The 21,498-nt window shown below is 46.5% G+C and overlaps 1 protein-coding gene across 3 annotated transcripts in view; it reads right to left on the bottom strand.

Moving 5' to 3' along the window:
* Window positions 1–21,022, bottom strand: part of corin (corin, serine peptidase) — a 29,143-nt gene extending 8,121 nt beyond the window's left edge. For 2 of the 3 annotated variants that reach the window (XR_003934968.1, XM_030130156.1), the window contains exons 1-17: window positions 20,944–21,022; window positions 18,298–18,448; window positions 15,524–15,841; window positions 14,050–14,161; window positions 13,324–13,425; window positions 11,971–12,185; window positions 11,755–11,868; window positions 9,585–9,692; window positions 8,665–8,775; window positions 6,298–6,420; window positions 3,180–3,290; window positions 2,785–3,016; window positions 2,181–2,323; window positions 1,981–2,088; window positions 1,788–1,901; window positions 1,583–1,693; window positions 1,327–1,450 (exon numbers count right to left, since the gene is read on the bottom strand). Coding sequence is in view for 2 of the 3 variants with exons in the window: in XM_030130156.1 (XP_029986016.1) it covers window positions 1,327–1,450; window positions 1,583–1,693; window positions 1,788–1,901; window positions 1,981–2,088; window positions 2,181–2,323; window positions 2,785–3,016; window positions 3,180–3,290; window positions 6,298–6,420; window positions 8,665–8,775; window positions 9,585–9,692; window positions 11,755–11,868; window positions 11,971–12,185; window positions 13,324–13,425; window positions 14,050–14,161; window positions 15,524–15,841; window positions 18,298–18,448; window positions 20,944–21,003 (2,357 nt within the window). In the remaining variant the exon portion in view is untranslated. The remainder of the gene's footprint in view (window positions 1–1,326; window positions 1,451–1,582; window positions 1,694–1,787; window positions 1,902–1,980; window positions 2,089–2,180; window positions 2,324–2,784; window positions 3,017–3,179; window positions 3,291–6,297; window positions 6,421–8,664; window positions 8,776–9,584; window positions 9,693–11,754; window positions 11,869–11,970; window positions 12,186–13,323; window positions 13,426–14,049; window positions 14,162–15,523; window positions 15,842–18,297; window positions 18,449–20,943) is intronic. The other variant, XM_030130157.1, reaches the window with a different exon arrangement.
* Window positions 21,023–21,498: the final 476 nt, after the last annotated feature.

Here is a 21,498-nt window from a genome sequence, read left to right as displayed (position 1 = left end):
ATTAATGGGTCTGTCAGGGTTAAAGGTGAACGTTTGGGTTTGTAAGGGTTAAAGGTGGACATTTGGGTCTGTGAGGGTTAAAGGTGAACGTTTGGGTCTGTAAGGGTTAAAGGTGGACATTTGGGTCTGTGAGGGTTAAAGGTGGACGTTTGGGTCTGTAAGGGTTAAAGGTGGACGTTTGGGTCTTTAAGGGTTAAAGGTGGACGTTTGGGTCTGTAAGGGTTAAAGGTGGACGTTTGGGTCTGTAAGGGTTAAAGGTGGACATTTGGGTCTGTGAGGGTTAAAGGTGGACGTTCGGGTCTGTAAGGGTCAAAGGTGAACGTTTGGGTCTGTAAGGGTTAAAGGTGGACATTTGGGTCTGTAAGGGTTAAAGGTGGACGTTTGGGTCTGTAAGGGTCAAAGGTGAACGTTTGGGTCTGTAAGGGTTAAAGGAGGACGTTTGGGTCTTTAAGGGTTAAAGGAGGACGTTTGGGTCTGTAAGGGTTAAAGGTGGACGTTTGGGTCTTTAAGGGTTAAAGGTGGACGTTTGGGTCTGTAAGGGTTAAAGGTGGACGTTTGGGTCTGTAAGGGTTAAAGGTGGACGTTTGGGTCTGTAAGGGTTAAAGGTGGACGTTTGGGTCTTTAAGGGTTAAAGGTGGACGTTTGGGTCTGTAAGGGTTAAAGGAGGACGTTGGGTCTGTAAGGGTTAAAGGTGGACGTTTGGGTCTGTAAGGGTTAAAGGAGGACGTTTGGGTCTTTAAGGGTTAAAGGTGAAGATCTGGAGGATCAGGGTTAGACAGCCGTGGTTTAAACACAGTCAGAGTCAGTGGGTTTTAATCTGACCACCAGGGGGCGTGGCCTCACCACTGTTATTCATTCAGTTCATGGACATGAACCAGAAACAGCTGTTCAATAGAACCAGAGTCCAGGAGGATTCACAACTACACACTTACACAACACAACTACGCAATACAACTACACAATTACACGATACGACTACACAACCACACAACTACACAACACAACACATCTACAACCCTGATCAGTCAGGTCTGATCTGGATCCACTGGTCTCATCAGGTCTGATCTGGGTCCACTGGTCTCATCTGGTCTCATCAGGTCTGATCCGGGTCCACTGGTCTCATCTGGTCTCATCAGGTCTGATCCGGGTCCACCAGATTAAAGCCTCACCACAGTGTGTTTGACCAGTGTGACTTTTTAAGGGTTCCAGGTTCATTGTGGTCCAGACCTGTGACCTGGACCATCCTGGTCCTGGTCCTGGACCTGGACCTGGCGGTGGTCCTGTGTGTGGGTGTGTGTTTGTGTGTGTGTGTGTTACTAACCTTACCCTAGTCCCAGCTGGTTGCAGGTCAGTTGGCTCAGTTCATGGTTCCACTCGTCCCCACAGACCTGGTACTCCGCCGCCGTCCTGAACACGGTCAGAACCGACCCGGCCCGGTCCGACAGAGACACTGCACACACAGACCCGTCACCCCACACACACCCATCACACACCGACCGGACCACGCCCACTGTATTTGTCATTATCATCGGGGTCCGGGATCCGGTTCCCAGCCCGGTCCCGGATCCGGACCGGCTCTTACCGCAGTCCCACTCGTCGGAGCTGTCGGAGCAGTGCTTCTTGCCGTCGCACCACAGCGTTCGGTGGACACACTGGTGGTTGTTACAGGGCAGCTCGTTGTCTCTGCACGTCGCTATGGAAACACAGCGCAAGTCTGACTCCGCCCACAAACCACCAACCAATCAGAAGACAGGACATGTACGCCAGGTGACAGGAAGTGAACTCACAGCAGTTGGCCTCGTCCACCAGCAGGGGGCAGTCTGGGAACCCGTCGCAGATCATGCTGCTTTGAATGCACACTTTACTGCCCGGACACTCCCACAGAGCGCGCTCAGAACAGCCTGACAGATGGAGGCGTGGTCATGTGATCATTTATACGTCTTTTATTTTGAAAGGTCGCTCGTTTTGTCATAAACTTACCACAGTGCTCCTCGTCGCTGTGGTCGTCACAGTCCACGTGTCCGTCGCAGCGTTTTGTCGCTAGGACGCAGCGACCCGACCGACACTTGAAGTGACTCGGAGAGCATTCTGTAACCACGGCAACAAGACAGAAATGACAACCGCAGTCAAACAGGCGCCATCGCGTTCGTATTGGTACGAGTAACAGAACAGAAGCTAACCGTCCACTCCGTCCTCCGGCAGGAGACACGTGCTGTTCCCGCCGTCCTCCGGAAACTGACTGCAGTCCGAGTCCTCCGGCCACTGCAATCCCACAATGCCGAGCACCGACTCACACTTCTCCTTCGCATTACGACACAACGACCTGCAGGTTAGGAGACGTGACGTTAGTGGCGTTTATTCCAACTTTCACAGGAACAGTTTACAGTTAGCTCTGCTGTGGGTTACTTAGCTGTTAGCCAAAGTTAGCTCTGCTGTGTGCTAGTTAGCTGTTAGCCAAAGTTAGCTCTGCTGTGTGCTAGTTAGCTGTTAGCCAAAGTTAGCTCTGCTGTGTGCTAGTTAGCTGTTAGCCAAAGTTATTAAACATATGTAAATAATGTGAATCTTGTATAAATGGAATAAACAGTTCAGCACAAAGCCCCGCCCCAAGAACTCAGGAATCTGATAAGTCCCGCCTCCTACAGGGAAGTTTTATCAGTGAAAGTTTTTATTGTTCCTGAAAAAGTTTCTGTTACAGAAAAGGTTCTGGATCACAGATTAGGTTCTAGTTTTGGTTGTGGATCACAGGTCAGGTTCTGGTTTTGGTTGTGGACTATGTGGACCCACCTGCAGGGCGGGACCCTCTGCAGGGTCAGGGGGTCACATTTGGGGACCAGCAGGGTGCAGGCGTAGAACATGAGGTACTGGTAACACCCGGTCTGGACCAGCGCCGGGAACAGGGAGGCCTCCCAGGACACGGAGCTCTCCCTCTGCGACAGGTGGCCCAGGTGGTTGGGGAAGCTGGTCAGGTTGTAGGGCAGGTTCATACACAGCTCCAAGCTGATTGGCTCACAGCGGGCTGGGGCGGGGCACAGAGCGAGAGGGAGGGGGAGGGGTCAGAGTGGTTTGGGACACGCGGCTCGGATGGAGGGGTCAGAGCAGGAGGGGGAGGGGTCAGAGCGGGAGGGGGAGGGGTCAGAGTGGGAGGGGGAGGGGTCAGAGTGGGAGGGGTCAGAACTCACTGCAGCTGCTGTTGTTTCGGGGGTCACAGACGGCGTTGGCCCCTCCCCCACATGACGACGAACAGGAAGTGGAGATACAGCTGGGCTGACCAGGAGGACACGCCCCCTGAGCTGGAAGACGCACACACACACACACACACACACACACACGTATGAAAGAACGGCAACAACAACAGAAACACAACACAACAGTGTGTGTGTGTGTGTGTGTGTGTGTGTGTGTGTCTCTCTCTCTCTCTCTGTGTGTGTGTGTGTGTATTAGAGATCGGCCGATATGGGTTTTTTCAGGGCCGATACCGATTATTAGTAGTCAGAGGAGGCCGATAACCGATATTTGGAGCCGATATTCATTTGCAGTAAAAGTGTAAAAATTGGAGTGAAAAATTTTGAATAATGCAAACACTGAACTTTGTTTAAATGCCTAAAACATGTTTATTTAATCAAACAAATAGAAAATAATAGCTCCAGAAGTGCATGGATTTCCTAGACTCAGAAGCATCTCTTATAAAGTTGAATAAAAGCTTAAATAAATAGCTACCTGAAATTTTTCCACAGTAAATAAAGTAAAATTTAAATGTTACTATAAGGACTTATCTTTGTTTTAAGTTCAAACACAACACAAATACAGGGAGACTCTTGTAAACTCTTGGGCCACATGCTGACATCTGCTCAACTCATCATGCTTCATTTATGACAGCATTTGGGACGCCTTAAGTTGATTTCATTATTAAATTTTATATTTTACCTTGCGATAGCAGGGACCCTGTCATTCAAAACTATGTTGTTACATTATTAATGATTAATCTGACAAAAGCTACATAAAAAGTCTAATAGTGTCTATGAGTGCAGTTAAACTCCTGACAGAACACAAACAGCCTTTAGGGCTTTAATGAGCACACACAGGATTTAAAATGTTCCACCATGTTCACATAAATCACTTCTGAATTTGACTCTCTGTCATCTTCACTTTAATTTTCAGATCATAGGACTAGAAAGCTCACAGTGACATTAGTAGTTGTGAGTTGTAGAGTTCTTCATGTGACTTTAACACAAACACACACTACTACATTACAAACCAACACAGTCTCATCCCAAATAGTCAGAAATCAATGCATGTGGTCAGAGCCCCACAGCGGCACTATTTGACGCAGGGGGTACTCCTTCCACGTCGAAATTCCGATGCGGAAGGAGTACCCACCGTGGAGAGGGAAAGTTTTCTGGTGTGAGAAGCTCTGGAGAGAAAATACGTGTCGAAGGTAAACACAGAAAACTCTTCTGAAACTGTACTAAACATCCCTGTGCTCTACATCTGATAACTACTACTAATGTTTCAGTGAGCAGCAGAAGAACGTCAGAGCAGAGGAAACATTAGCGGCAGCTCTGCTAACTCAGGTTACCTCCTGACGTGTGTGAATTAGTTAAAAAGACTGCTGATAATATGGAGATGGAAACAGTCTGTGATAGAAAAGCATGTGTGTGGGATTAAGAGAGAGCGCCGAAAAAACTCAGTTCACTTGTTTTAGCGAAGCACGCTGAGGTGGAGTCTGATGAGCTTTTACTAGAACATGAGTTCATCAGTCTGGATCTAAACGCTCTGCACACTATGGATTAGTAATGGAGTAAATGTATGTAGAACACAGTCTGATCCCAAGTCAGTCCCAGTCTGTGTGAGGACAGCTTCCACGTCAACCAATGAGAGAGAGAGAGAGAGAGAGAGAGAGAGAGAGAGAGAGAGAGAGAGAGAGAGAGAGAGAGAGAGAGAGAGAGAGAGAGAGAGAGAGAGAGAGAGAGAGAGAGAGAGAGAGAGAGAGAGAGAGAGAGAGAGAGAGAGAGAGAGAGAGAGAGAGAGAGAGAGAGAGAGAGAGACGTGGCTGCATCTGAGCCCAAATAACCCAGTTTTAAATTGATTTCTTAATATCGGCCCGTCGGATTAAAAACAGGCCGATACCGATATACGTCAAATTTCCAAATATCGGCGCCAATGATTGGTCGACCTCTAGTGTACATGTGTGTGTGTCTGTGTGTGTTACTCTCTCGCTGTGTATGTGTTTGTGTGTATATGTGTGTAGAAGTGTGTATGTGTGTGTAGAAGTGTGTATATGTGTGTGTATATGTGTGTATATGTGTGTGTATGTGTGTGTATATGTGTGTATATATGTGCATATATGTGCATATGTGTAGGTATATGTGTGCATATATATGTGTATATATGTGTGTATATGTGTGTATGTGTGTGTATGTGTGTATATATGTGCACATGTGTAGGTATATGTGTGCATATATGTGTATATATATATGTGTATATGTGTGTGTATATTTGTGTATATGTGTGTATATGTGTGTGTATGTGTGTGTATATGTGTGTATATATGTGCATATGTGTAGGTATATGTGTGCATATATATGTGTATATATGTGTGTATGTGTGTGTATGTGTGTATATATGTGCACATGTGTAGGTATATGTGTGCATATATGTGTATATATATGTGTATATGTGTGTATATATGTGTGTGTATATTTGTGTATATGTGTGTATATGTGTGTGTATGTGTGTGTATATGTGTGTATATATGTGCATATGTGTAGGTATATGTGTGCATATATATGTGTATATATGTGTGTATATGTGTGTATGTGTGTGTATGTGTGTATATATGTGCACATGTGTAGGTATATGTGTGCATATATGTGTATATATATATATATGTGTATATTTGTGTATATGTGTGTATATGTGTGTGTATGTGTGTGTATATGTGTGTATATATGTGCATATGTGTAGGTATATGTGTGCATATATATGTGTATATATGTGTGTATATGTGTGTATATGTGTGTATATATGTGCACATGTGTAGGTATATGTGTGTATATGTGTGTATGTGTGTATATGTGTGTATATATGTGCACATGTGTAGGTATATGTGTGCATATATGTGTATATATATATGTGTATATGTGTGTATATATATGTGTGTGTATATTTGTGTATATGTGTGTATATGTGTGTGTATGTGTGTGTATATGTGTGTATATATGTGCATATGTGTAGGTATATGTGTGCATATATATGTGTATATGTGTGTATATATGTGTGTATATGTGTGTGTCTCACTCTGCTCTTTAACACACTGCTCTTCGTCACTCCCGTCTTTACAGTCGTCTTCACCGTCGCAACGAAACGCAGATGGAATACACTGACCGTTCCGACATTCCAGAAGACCCTGACTCCGACAGGCTGTAACACACACACACACACACACACACACACACACACACACACACACACACACATGCACACAGACACACACACACACACACACATACACCAGTTAGCACAACACAACTACACACAACACTGAACAACATGCATTCATTGCACTGATTAACTCTGGTTCTGACTCTCACAAAATAAAAGACATAATGTGAAAGGACAGGAAGTGACTAAATTTGGACACCAAGCACAACATGCTTCTATAAATCCCATATTTTATCCATAAATGGTCAAAATACAGGGTGTGGAAGCCGAATGTACAGTGAACATTTAGTTGTTTTTTCTCAGCAGGCACTACGTCAGTTGTTTTGAACCCAAACATATACTGATGTCATAATCATACCTAACACTATTATCCATACCTTTTCACAAACTTTTGCCCATATGAGTAATCAGGAAAGCAAACGTCAAAGAGTGTGTGATTTGCTGAATGCACTCGTCACACCAAAGGAGATTTCCAAAATAGTTGGAGTGTCCATAAAGACTGTTTCTAATGGAAAGAAGAGAATGACTATGAGCAAAACTATTACCAGAAAGTCTGGAAGATACTATTAAAGAAGAATGGGAGAAGTTGTCACCCCAATATTTGAGGAACACTTGTGCAAGTTTCAGGAAGCGTGTGAAGGCAGTTATTGAGAAAGAAGGAGGACACATAGAATAAAAACATTTTCTATTATGGACATTTTCTTGTGACAAATAAATTCTCATGACTTTCACTAAACTAATTGGTCATACACTGTCTTTACATCCCTGCCTCAGAATAGTGTACATTTTCCTTCCCCACCCTGTATATGAGTGAAAACGTCCAGATTTAATTTGCACATTTAACAGAAGGATTTCTAGAAGCCAGGTGTGCTTGGTGTCCAAATGTAGTCACTTCCTGTCCTTTCACATGCTGTCTTTTCTGTTGTGGTCCTACCTATCCCACATGCTGACAGTGACCTGTGAATGTGCAGGTGGGACAGATGTTTGTGCTGCTCATCCACAACAGAACATAGAACCTTCAGTTTGCACAGATCCGTTCCCTCAGTAGAACAGATAGAACATTTACTCTGAATATGAGGAGGAGTGTGTGTGGAATGAGTGGACAACAGGAGCAGGTTCCAGGTTCACCATGGGTCACATCTACACTCTGGCACTCTGTGGAACATGTCATTCTACATGTGAAGGAAATCTGTTCCCATTTCTGAGGACGACAGATTCTGTCAAATGATTCGGAACATTTCAGACCTCTAGTTCTTGTTGTTCTGAAGTCATAGAAGCTGAAAATAGACCAACATTTACAGACTGGATTTGGATCAGTTTAGGGTAGAACCTACCGACTGCAAATGGACAGAACTGTGGAACTGTTTACAATTAAACCTCGACATTTAGGATTTTCCATCAAATATAATGTTCTGTAAGTATGTAAACATGGAGAACAATCTGAGAGGGTCAGGGGAACGTTCTGAAAAACTGTTGATTTCAGCTGGAAGGACCCAACTCTGGTTCTGGTTCTGATTCTGGTTCTAACTCTGGTTCTGGTTCTAGTTCTGATTCTGGTTCTAACTCTGGTTCTGGTTCTAGTTCTGGTTCTGGTTCTGGTTCTAACTCTGGTTCTGGTTCTAGTTCTAACTCTGGTTCTAATTCTGGTTCTGGTTCTAGTTCTAACTCTGGTTCTACTTCAAGTTCTGATTCTGGTTCAAACTCTGGTTTTGGTTCTAGTTCTGACTCTGGTTCTGGTGCTAACTCAGGTTCTGGTTCTAGTTCTAACTCTGGTTCTAACTCTGGTTCTAGTTCTAGTTCTAACTCTGGTTCTGGTTCTAGTTCTAACTCTGGTTCTAATTCTAGTTCTGATTCTGGTTCAAACTCTGGTTCTGGTGCTAACTCAGGTTCTGGTTCTAGTTCTAACTCTGGTTCTAATTCTGGTTCTAGTTCTAACTCTGGTTCTAGTTCTAACTCAGGTTCTGGTTCTAGTTCTAACTGGTTCTGGTTCTATTTCTAACTCAGGTTCTGGTTCTAACTCTGGTTCTGGTGCTAACTCTGGTCCTGGTTCTAGTTCCTGGTTCTGGTTCTCTTGTGTTGATGGTTCTGCTGTCAGCTGTGCTTAACCCCTCCCTCTTCCTGCCACGGTGCGTTCACAGACCTCCTCCAAACTAAACCCCTCCCCCTTCACAGACCTCTCTTCTTAATGGACAGGTGGACCAGTGCGTTGCCGTGGTAACTCACAGCAGTTGAGCTCATCGCTCTTGTCCAGACAGTCGTGGTCTCCGTCACACAGCCAGTCTGTGGACACGCAGCGACCGTCACCGCAGCGATGCTCCCGACTCAGGTCGCACACTGACAACACACAAAAGGACAACAGGTTACCACGGCAACACACAAAAGGACAACAGGTTACCACGGCAACACACAAAAGGACAACAGGTTACCACGGCAACACACAAAAGGACAACAGGTTACCACGGCAGCACACAAAAGGACAACAGGTTACCACGGCAACACACAAAAGGACAACAGGTTACCACGGCAACACACAAAAGGACAACAGGTTACCACGGCAACACACAAAAGGACAACAGGTTACCACGGCAGCACACAAAAGGACAACAGGTTACCACGGCAACACACAAAAGGACAACAGGTTACCACGGCAACACACAAAAGGACAACAGGTTACCATGACAACACACACACCAGACAACAGGTTACCATGGCAACACACACCAGACAACAGGTTACCATGACAACACACACACCAGACAACAGGTTACCATGACAACACACACCAGACAACAGGTTACCATGGCAACACACACCAGACAACAGGTTACCATGACAACACACACCAGACAACAGGTTACCATGACAACACACACCAGACAACAGGTTACCATGGCAGCACTCATCAGACAACAGGTTACCACGGCAACAACAGTTTGGACCTGCTTAAAGTGAACTGGTTCTGGTTCTGGTTCAGATCTGAACTGAACTCACTTGGACACATTTGACCACTTTATGCTGTTCAGTTAAAGACACACGTTTATAAGACAAACATTCACTGAGTGGACAGCGGACGTCCACGTGGACGCAGACGTCTCCGTGCACGTCCACGTGGACTCGTGGTCCGTCCCTCCGTTCGTCCTCACCACAGTGCGTCTCGTCGCTCATGTCTCCACAGTCGTCGTATCCGTCACAGACCAGATCAGGAGACAAACAGCGTCCAGTGTCACAGCGAAACTCAGCGTCTGGACAAACTGAGGGGACACACAGACAGGTCACATGAGCACAGGTCACATGAGCACAGGTCACAGGTCACATGGGCACAGGTCACATGGGCACAGGTCACAGGTCACATGGGCACAGGTCACATGGGCACAGGTCACATGGGCACAGGTCACATGAGCACAGGTCACATGGGCACAGGTCACAGGTCACATGGGCACAGGTCACATGTCACATGAGCACAGGTCACATGAGCACAGGTCACAGGTCACATGAGCACAGGTCACATGAGCACAGGTCACATGAGCACAGGTCACAGGTCACATGGGCACAGGTCACATGGGCACAGGTCACAGGTCACATGAGCACAGGTCACATGGGCACAGGTCACATGACCCAGCCCAGGGTTGAGGCGGTCTCCTGGACTGGACCACTGGGACACAAACAGAGTTTATGACCAGGTTTAATGGATGGGTTTACTCTGATTCAGTTCATTTGATCCTTTTGTGTTGTTTCTCTTTGGTTTTCTGTTTATTTTTCTCCTGAATGAGTTTAATCTGTTTTATTTAATCTGTTTTATTTAATCTGATGTTTTTTCTGAGGTTTTTTTTTCTCATGTCTGTTTTACTTTTATTTCTTTGTTTTTCTTTGGGACTGTTTTGTTCTGTCATTTCTCCTTTTCTTCTTTATTTCTGTTCGTTCGTTCAGTTTTTTTTAGTTTCATTCTTTCGTCTTTTAACTCTTTGATTCAGTGTCTTTTCTTCTCTTTTCTTTTCTTTTCTTTTCTTTTCTTTTCTTCTTCTGTGGTATTTACGATGTTGAACGTCACTAACTTCCTGAGTTCACCGTCCGGTCCTTTGACCTGTAGATGTTTAACTCGTCACCATGACGACCGTGTCTGGACCAATCAATCACCTCCAAACCCATCACCACGGCGACAGGATAAACCTCTGACTCCAATGTGTGTGTTTGTGTGTGTGTGTTTTCACCACAGTGTGTTTTTAGGAGGACTTCTGCAGGGTTTGTGTACTGAAGACACTTTTAATGTGTTTTTGTGTACTTTTGTGTACTTCTGCTCTGTCCTGTGGATTTTTGTGGATTTTTTTGTGGATTTCTGTGCTTTAACTGTGTATATTTGTGTGTATTTTGTGTATTTTTGTGTATTAACTGTGTATATTTATGTGTATATTTGTGTGTGTGTGTGTCCTCTCACCACAGTACGTGTATATTTGTGTGTATATTTGTGTGTGTGTGTGTTTGTGTGTGTGTCCTCTCTCACCACAGTGTGTGTATATTTGTGTGTATTTGTGTGTGTGTGTGTGTGTGTCCTCTCTCACCACAGTGTGTGTATAGTTGTGTGTATTTGTGTGTATTTGTGTGTGTCTGTCCTCTCTCATCACAGTGTGTGTATATTTGTGTGTATTTGTGTGTGTGTGTGTCCTCTCTCACCACAGTGTGTATATTTGTGTGTATTTGTGTGTGTGTGTGTGTGTCCTCTCTCACCACAGTGTGTGTATATTTGTGTGTATTTGTGTGTGTGTGTGTCCTCTCTCACCACAGTGTGTGTATATTTGTGTGTATTTGTGTGTGTGTTTGTGTGTGTGTCCTCTCTCACCACAGTGTGTGTATATTTGTGTGTATTTGTGTGTGTGTGTGTGTGTGTCCTCTCTCACCACAGTGTGTGTATAGTGTGTGTATTTGTGTGTATTTGTGTGTGTCTGTCCTCTCTCATCACAGTGTGTGTATATTTGTGTGTATTTGTGTGTGTGTGTCCTCTCTCACCACAGTGTGTGTATATTTGTGTGTATTTGTGTGTGTGTGTGTCCTCTCTCACCACAGTGTGTGTATATTTGTGTGTATTTGTGTGTGTGTGTGTGTCCTCTCTCACCACAGTGTGTGTATATTTGTGTGTATTTGTGTGTGTGTGTGTCCTCTCTCACCACAGTGTGTGTATATTTGTGTGTATTTGTGTGTGTGTGTGTCCTCTCTCACCACAGTGTGTGTATATTTGTGTGTATTTGTGTGTGTGTGTGTCCTCTCTCACCACAGTGTGTGTATATTTGTGTGTATTTGTGTGTGTGTGTCCTCTCTCACCACAGTGCGTCTCGTCGCTCCAGTCGTCACAGTCGTTGTATCCGTTACACACCAGTTTCTGGGGGACACAAATCCCCGTCGCACACAGGAAGTGCTCTTTCCCACCGCACACAGCTGCACCAATCAGAGAGAGGGGCAGTGATGTCATCACCCAGCGGTCATCAGGGTCACATGTCCACGTGTGCGTGTGTGTGTGTGTGTGTGTGTGTCACTCACATGATTTGCCTTTGATGTGTCTGGGTGTGTAACACGCTGGGGGGGCGGGGCCTTCTGTTGCTACGGGCGACGCTGATGCAGATGATGCAGACGAGGCGTTGCTGAACTGGGAACAGCGCAGGAAGTCAGGCCACGAGGCGTTGAACATCTGGAGGACGGGTTCACAGCCTTCCCTGGCAGCCTCGCAGAAGGACGAGCACGGAAGAACCAGGCGTCTGGACGCAACAACACAACAATAAACAACACAACAACACAACGATAAACAACACAACAACACAACAATAAACAACACAACAACACAACACAACAACACAACAATAAACAACACAACAACACAACAATAAACAACAAAACAACACAACGATAAACAACACAACAACACAACAATAAACAACACAGTGATAAACAACACAACAATACACAATAAACACAACAATAAAGAACACAACAACACAACAATAAATGACACAATAAATGACACAACAATACACAATAAACAACACAACAATAAGCAACACAACAACACAACAATAAACAACACAGTGATAAACAATACAACAATAAACAACACAACAGCACAACAATAAACAACACAGTGATAAACAACACAACAATACACAATAAACAACACAACAACACAACAATAAATGACACAATAAATGACACAACAATACACAATAAACAACACAACAATAAACAACACAACAATAAGCAACACAACAACACAACAATAAACAACACAGTGATAAACAACACAACAATAAACAACACAACAATACACAATAAACAGCACAACAATAAACAACACATTGATAAACAACACAACAATACACAATAAATAACACAACAATAAACAATAAACAGCACGCACGGCAGCACCAGGCACCTAGACGCACACAAGTAAACAACAACAATAAACAACACAAGGATAAACAATAAACAACACAGTGATAAACAACACAACAATACACAATAAACAACACAACAATAAACAACACGCACAGCAAAACCAGGCGCTTGGACACACGCAAGTAAACAACAACACAACAGTAAACAACACAATACTGGTCTGGAGAGCAGGACGGGGACAGGGACGAGGACAAAGATGAAGATGGGGACGGGGTGTGTGTGTGTGTGTGTGTGTGTGTGTGTGTAAAACCAGTCCACATGTGGTCTAATTTCAGACTGTTGTCGTTCTCAGGTTTCCACACACGCTCAGTGTGAACAGCTGAACGTCATGTGGTTCAGCCTCAGTAAACAACTGACGGCCTACGTTTCCCACAATGCACGGTGAGTATGTGGTACCTGCTGTGTGTGTGTGTGTGTGTGTGTGTGTGTGTGTGTGTGTGGTACCTGCTGTAGGTGTCTGTGGTGACACACTCAGGCAGTGCCAGTGAACAGCCGAACAGCATGATGTGTCTGTAACAGGACAGTCTGCTGAGGTAACTGAAGAACCTGCAACACAACACACACAACTGAGACTGACACACAACTGACACACAACACACACAACTGAGACTGACACACAACTGACACACAACACACACACAACTGAGACTGACACACAACTGACACACAACACACACACAACTGAAGAACCTGCAACACAACACACACACAACTGAGACTGACACACAACTGACACACAACACACACACAACTGAGACTGACACACAACTGACACACAACACACACACAACTGAGACTGACACACAACTGACACACAACACACACACAACTGAAGAACCTGCAACACAACACACACACAACTGAGACTGACACACAACTGACACACAACACACACACAACTGAAGAACCTGCAACACAACACACACACAACTGAGACTGACACACAACTGACACACAACACACACACAACTGAGACTGACACACAACTGACACACAACGCACACACAACTGAGACTGACACACAACTGACACACAACAACAGTACCAACACACTTGTTTCTTGTTTGATTTAACGGCTGAATTCATTGATCATTCGTTTAAACTGATTGGAAGCCGTTACCTTAGTAACATGCGGAAGTCGTTACCTTAGTAACATGCGGAAGCCGTTACCTTAGTAACATGTCGACCTCTGAACTCTTCACCACAGAAACAGCGGAGGACAGCCATGTTTGGTTGTACGGTAACATGTGACACTGCGGCTCCACGATCAGCTGACAGCTTCCTGTAGAGAGGACAAAGATGGACAGCTGAGGACAGACTGGGCTCCTCCCACTGAGGACAGACTGGGCTCCTCCCACTGAGGACAGACTGGGCCCCTCCCACTGAGGACAGACTGGGCCCCTCCCACTGAGGACAGACTGGGCTCCTCCCACTGAGGACAGACTGGGCCCCTCCCACTGAGGACAGACTGGGCCCCTCCCACTGAGGACAGACTGGGCTCCTCCCACTGAGGACAGACTGGGCCCCTCCCACTGAGGACAGACTGGGCCCCTCCCACTGAGGACAGACTGGGCCCCTCCCACTGAGGACAGACTGGGCTCCTCCCACTGAGGACGTTTCACCTCTAATTCTCTGTGTCTGACAGGTGTCAGACGGTGGTCTGGTGACCGGCCGTCATCCAATCAGAGGACAGGACAGTGTGATGGTCATTAGCATTCACCTTGACCACAGAGAGAGAGGAGACGAGGACAGAGGAGACGAGGACAGAGGAGACGAGGACAGAGGAGATGAGGACAGAGGAGACGAGGACAGAGGAGAAGAGGACAGAGGAGACGAGGACAGAGGAGAAGAGGACAGAGGAGACGAGGACAGAGGAGAAGAGGACAGAGGAGAAGAGGACAGAGGAGACGAGGACAGAGGAGAAGAGGACAGAGGAGACGAGGACAGAGGAGAAAAGGACAGAGGAGACGAGGACAGAGGAGAAGAGGACAGAGGAGACGAGGACAGAGGAGAAGAGGACAGAGGAGACGAGGACAGAGGAGAAGAGGACAGAGGAGACGAGGACAGAGGAGAAGAGGACAGAGGAGACGAGGACAGAGGAGAAGAGGACAGAGGAGACGAGGACAGAGGAGAAGAGGACAGAGGAGACGAGGACAGAGGAGACGAGGACAGAGGAGACGAGGACAGAGGAGAAGAGGACAGAGGAGACGAGGACAGAGGAGAAGAGGACAGAGGAGAAGAGGACAGAGGAGACGAGGACAGAGGAGACGAGGACAGAGGAGAAGAGGACAGAGGAGACGAGGACAGAGGAGAAGAGGACAGAGGAGACGAGGACAGAGGAGACGAGGACAGAGGAGAAGAGGACAGAGGAGACGAGGACAGAGGAGACGAGGACAGAGGAGAAGAGGACAGAGGAGAAGAGGACAGAGGAGACGAGGACAGAGGAGAAGAGGACAGAGGAGAAGAGGACAGAAGTCCGTCCATGTCTCATCAGACTCAGTGGAGGATGGTGGACGGGGAACCTGCTCAGACCAGGTCTAGGACTAGAGTACTGGATAAACCTAGACCAGGTCTAGGACTAACAGGGTCTAATGGGGTTTCAGGTTTCACTATGGCCCCTCCCTACTTCCGTCTCCATGGTTACCTGTGTCGGGGGCAGCGGTGGTGCTGATTGGCCAGGCAGTGCTCAGTGAGGTCACAGATGTCAGCCAATCAGGAGGCGGCTCTGTGAAGACCTGAGTGGGTGTGGCCTGAGAGGAGGCGGTCTCAGTCACGGCGGCAGGTGTGCTCTGTGTGTGGGCGGGGCCTCGTGTCGGCGCGTCTGAGGTGGCGTTTTCTGTGGCGGCGAAAGGGGATGAGGAGGAGGGGCTTGTGCGGTTGTCATGGTAACCGGGGTCGGTGTCAGACATGGGCTTCGGGGAGGGAAGGGGGGCGGAGTTAAGGACACCGCTGCTGAAGATACCTGAAGACGAAAAGACAAACATGTCAAGAGGACACAGTGGACCAAAGATGACCACCAGTGGACCAAAGATGACCACCAGTGGACCAGAGATGACCGCCAGTGGACCAGAGATGACCACCAGTGGACCAAAGATGGACACCAGTGGACAAAAGATGACCACCAGTGGACCAGAGATGACCGCCAGTGGACCAGAGATGACCACCAGTGGACCAAAGATGGACACCAGTGGACCAGAGATGACCACCAGTGGACCAAAGATGGACACCAGTGGACCAAAGATGGACACCAGTGGACCAGAGATGACCACCAGTGGACCAAAGATGGACACCAGTGGACCAAAGATGGACACCAATGGAAGAGGAGGAAGAAGAAGAGGAGGGGGAGGAGGAGGAGGAGGAGGAGGAGGAGGAGGAGGAGGAGGAGGAGGAGGAGGAGGAGGAGGACAGTCTAAGCTGAAGATGGTGACAGAAGGAGGCGGAGTTTTACAACCTGTGTAAATATTTGAGATTCTTTGGGCTTTCACCGCTCACTCTGATTGGCCAACAGGGTCCACGTTGTCATGGCAACCAGAGAACGTCTTCACACAGTCCCACATGTAACTATGGTTACATGTCCATCAACACACACTGAGGACTCAACTGACTAGGACCAGAGCCAGGACCAGGGAAAGAGCAAGACCAGACCAGGACCAGGATCAGACTAGGACTAAACCAGATCCAGAGGACAGGAAGGAATGCTAGAAGTAGAACAGGTGCATTATGGGTCAGAACTCCACCCTGTTTATGGTGGACACTGATGTAAAGCAGTAGGAAAAGACAACAGGTGGACGACAACTGACTGACAACGACTGACCAACAACCACTGACAAATGACTAACAACCACTGACAACTGACTGACCACCAACAACTGACCACCAACCACTGACAACTGACAACCACTGACAACTGACTGACCAACAACCACTGACCAACAACCATTGACAACTGACAACCACTGACAACTGACCAACCACCAACAACTGACCAACAACCACTGACAACTGACTGACCACCAACAATTGACCACCAACCACTGACAACTGACTGACCAACAACCACTGACAACTGACAACCACTGACAACTGACTGACCAACAACCACTGACAAACAACCACTGACAACTGACCAACCACTGACAACTGACCAACCACCAACAACTGACAACCACTGACAACTGACCAACCACCAACAACTGACCAACAACCACTGACAACTGACTGACCACCAACAACAGACCAACAACCACTGACAACCGACCAACAACCACTGACAACTGACCAACAACCACAGACAACTGACCAACAAATGAAGAACAACCAATGACAACTGACTGACAACTGAACAACAACCACAGAAAATTGACCAACAAATGACCAACCACCAACAACTGACCAACAACCACTGACAACTGACCAACAACCACAGACAACTGACTGACTACCGACTACCAACAACTGACCAACAACCACAGAAAACTGACCAACAAATGACCAACAACCACTGGCAACTGACCGACAACTGACCAACAACCAGACAACTGACTGACTACCGACAACTGACCAACAACCACAGACAACTGACTGACCACCAACAATTAACCAACAACCACTGACAACTGACTGACCAACAACAACTGACCAACAACCAATGACAACTGACTGACCACCAACAACAGACCAACAACCACTGACAATTGACAACCACCAACAACTGACCAACCACCAACAACTGACCAACAAACACTGACAACTGACTGACCACCAACAACTGACTAACAACCACTGACAACTGACCGACCAACAACTGACCAACAACCACTGACAACTGACCAACAAATGACCAACAACCACTGACAACTGACCGACAACTGACCAACAACCAGACAACTGACTGACTACCGACAACTGACCAACAACTGACCAACAACCACCGACAACTGACCAACAACTGACCAACACCCACCGACAACTGTCCAACAACCATTGACAACTGACCAACAACTGACCATTAACCATGACAACAGACCAACAACTGACCAACAACTGAACAACTGAACAACCACCAACAACTGACCGACAGCCATGGCAACTGACTATGACAACTGACAGACTACAACAACTGACAGACAACAGACCAACAATCACAACAACTGACCAACAATCACAACTGGCCGACTACTGACAACTGACTGACAACTGACCAATGACTATCGATTATGTTGTTTACTTGTTGTGTATTTGCTGTTTACCTGTGGTTTGTTTGTTGGTGTTTACCTGTTGTTGTTTACCTGTTGTGTGTTTGTTGTTTACCTGTTGTTTGTTTGTTGTTGTTTACCTGTTGTTGTTTACCTGTTGTTTGTTTGTTGTTTACCTGTTGTGTGTTTGTTGTTTACCTGTTGTTTGTTTGTTGTTGTTTACCTGTCAGGATCAGCCCCCCCAGCAGCAGGGCTCCCAGCAGGCTCACTGTGGGAACCAGGATGTACAGAAGAAGTCGCAGCTGATTGGTTGATCCAAGCTTGTTAGGACACGCCTCCCCGCTCATCCCAGCCTCTGGTCGCCTAGCAACAGCCTATAGACACACAGAGACGTCAGAGACCAGGGGTGGGTTAGGGGCAGGGCCGGACCACCACAGACCCCAGACCAGACCTGGTGTAGGATCCCCCAGACTAGACCTGGTCTAGGTTCCCCAGACCCCAGACCCAGTCTAGGATCCCCCAGACTAGACCCGGTCTAGGATCCCCCAGACTAGACCTGGTCTAGGATCCCCCAGACTAGACCTGGTCTAGGATCCCCCAGACTAGACCTGGTCTAGGATCCCCAGACCAGACCTGGTCTAGGATCCCCCAGACTAGACCTGGTCTAGGATCCCCCAGACCCCAGACCTGGTCTAGGATCCCCCAGACTTCCAGGTCGATCTGAGGCCGAGGATCCCCACAGGGAGCTTTAAGCCCCGCCCCTGGCCTGTCAGCGTGGTTATTTCAAGGACTGTGAGGTGGGGGGGGCAGGGGGGTGGGGGGGGGGGCTTGGGGGGGGTGGGGTCAGAGTTTCCACTGGACACGATGAGTTATTTTTAACGTGAGATGACGACGAGATGACACTGGACACCACGGCAACACAGACCACACCCACAAAAGACCAAGACCAGATACCAGACCCAGACCAGGACCCAAGACCAGATACCAGACCCAGTCCACGAACAGGGTCAGAACTGATCCAGAACCACTGTGATCGGGTCCCAGTCTGATCCACATCATGTTGTACAGGTCTGATCTGATCCACGTGTGGATTCAAGTCCACGTTCAGGACTTGATGGACCCACATAAACATGGAGCCTTTGGTTTGAGTCCACATGGACTTCAGATCCACCAGGGTGACCTGGACCACCTGGACCATGAGAACACAGGTGCTACAGGACCGTGTTCTAGGTTCTGTCTGGTCCAGTTCTGCGTTCTCTGATGACATCACCATCGATGACATCATCACTGTGGTGGTCTGCTGTCAGTTATTGATCATTAATTATTCTAACACCTGTTCTGTGTTTACAGTGTCTCCTCCACAGACTCACTGATTATTGATTATTATCAGTTTGGACGTATTCATGGATCTATAATCGGTATCAGACCTGGACTCATTATTGATTTACTCGATCATTTATTTGATCAATTGATCGGTTGAGGAGGAGAACGTAAGAAAAAACAAACTGATCAAATTCAAACCATCAGTTTATTGAACTGATCGATCAGCTGCAGCGACAGGATGATCATCAATAACTGATCCATATCTGAAGCCATGACAACAGCATATTGATCTGTGTTGATCTGATGTATTGGTTCTGTTTAATGTTGAATCTAATTGATTCGAATCAGTTCAATCTGTTTGTTTTTTATCAGAAATAAAGAGATTTTTTATCCATTAAACTTGAAAATGATTCACAATCAGAATGAATTCAACTCAACAAACGACACAGACACAGCGACTGGATCAATAACATGGAACTGGATCAGTAACACAGAACTGGATCAATAACATGGAACTGGATCAGTAACATGGAACTGGATCAATAACATGGAACTGGATCAATAACATGGAACTGGATCAGTAACACAGAACTGGATCAATAACATGGAACTGGATCAGTAACATGGAACTGGATCAGTAACACAGAACTGGATCAATAACATGGAACTGGATCAGTAACACAGAACTGGATCAATAACATGGAACTGGATCAGTAACATGGAACTGGATCAATAACATGGAACTGGATCAGTAACATGGACTTTCAAATTGAGGACATTAACTCAGATTGGGACAAAATCTGTTTTAAAAACTATGGGTTGAACAGAACCAGAACCAGGACCAGAACCAGAACCAGGACCAGAACCAGAACCAGGACCAGAACCAGAACCAGGACCAGAACAAAAACTAGGACCAGAACCAGGTCCAGGTCCAGGTCCAGGTCCAGCTGAAGGTTCCGTCTTCTGTTTGTTGTTTTATTGATCAGACAGTTTTTGAATCCACATTGAATCAAACTTTAACATTAATTGAATATTAAACCTTCTGTCGGTGATTGATTAATTATTTGACTAATTGATTCTTTTCATCAGTTTCATTATTGATCACAGATTGGAATCTTTGATCCACATGTGAATAAACAGCTGATTTCAGTTGGACTTAAACAGGTTCGGTTCCATTTTCCCGCCGAGTCTGATCAGTAAACTGAACTGAAGGTTCGGCTGTTACTGATCAGATTATTGATCAGATTATTGATCAGATTATTGATCATCGAGTCTGAGTTTTAGATCCGATGCTGAACTGATCTGGTTCGTCTGATCCGGTTCCGTCCAGTTGGGACTCAGTTTAATTGGACTTCTGTTCATTTTTCCATCGGATCCGGTTCCGGGTCTGTACTCAGATCCACATGAGAACGGATCAACGGAACCCGGTTTGTCCCGGTCCTGGACTTTGCATCCGGTCCGGTTCTGATCCGGACCAGAGGACAAACCCAAGGAGAGACTGGACCCAAGGACACACACACACACACACACACACACACACACTCACCGGCGCTCGCGCTCCGCTGAAGGTGACACGCGTCCAGGTCTCCCGCCGCGCGGACGACATCCCTGTGCCGCTGTCCGCGAGCTGCACGGGCTAACTACCGGAGCTCGACAGCCGCCGGCTCCGCCCCCTGCCTCCCCATTGGACGGCGGAGTCGCTCTACCGCTCTCTCTCTCTCTCCAGGCTCAGGTTATCCGCACGTGACGAGGATTAGTGGCACGCACGCGGACGGATGCGCGTGTCAGGATAAGAGCCGCGTGCCTGTCAGAGGAGAGAGGAAACTGAAAAGAAAGAAAGAAAGAAAGAAAGAAAAAAATAACAGCAAAGAGAAACAACATAAAAGAAAAGAATGACAAAAGACAACAGAAGAAAACAACAGTATGAAAAAAACAGCTGAAAGAAAAAAACAAACAAAAAACAATGAAAAACAAAAAGAAAAAACAAAAAAAATTATGAAAAAACAACATGAAACAAAGAACATAAAGAGTAAACAAGTCCTGACAAAAAACTACAAAAAAGAAAAAACCAAAAAACAGGAGGGCAGACTAAAACAAACAA

This window comes from Sphaeramia orbicularis, unplaced genomic scaffold (genome assembly GCF_902148855.1).
Source record: "Sphaeramia orbicularis unplaced genomic scaffold, fSphaOr1.1, whole genome shotgun sequence".
Classification (NCBI taxonomy): Eukaryota; Metazoa; Chordata; class Actinopteri; order Kurtiformes; family Apogonidae; genus Sphaeramia; species Sphaeramia orbicularis.
The sequence above is the reverse complement of the archived record's forward strand: the minus strand, read 5'-3'. Positions and strand labels throughout refer to the sequence as shown.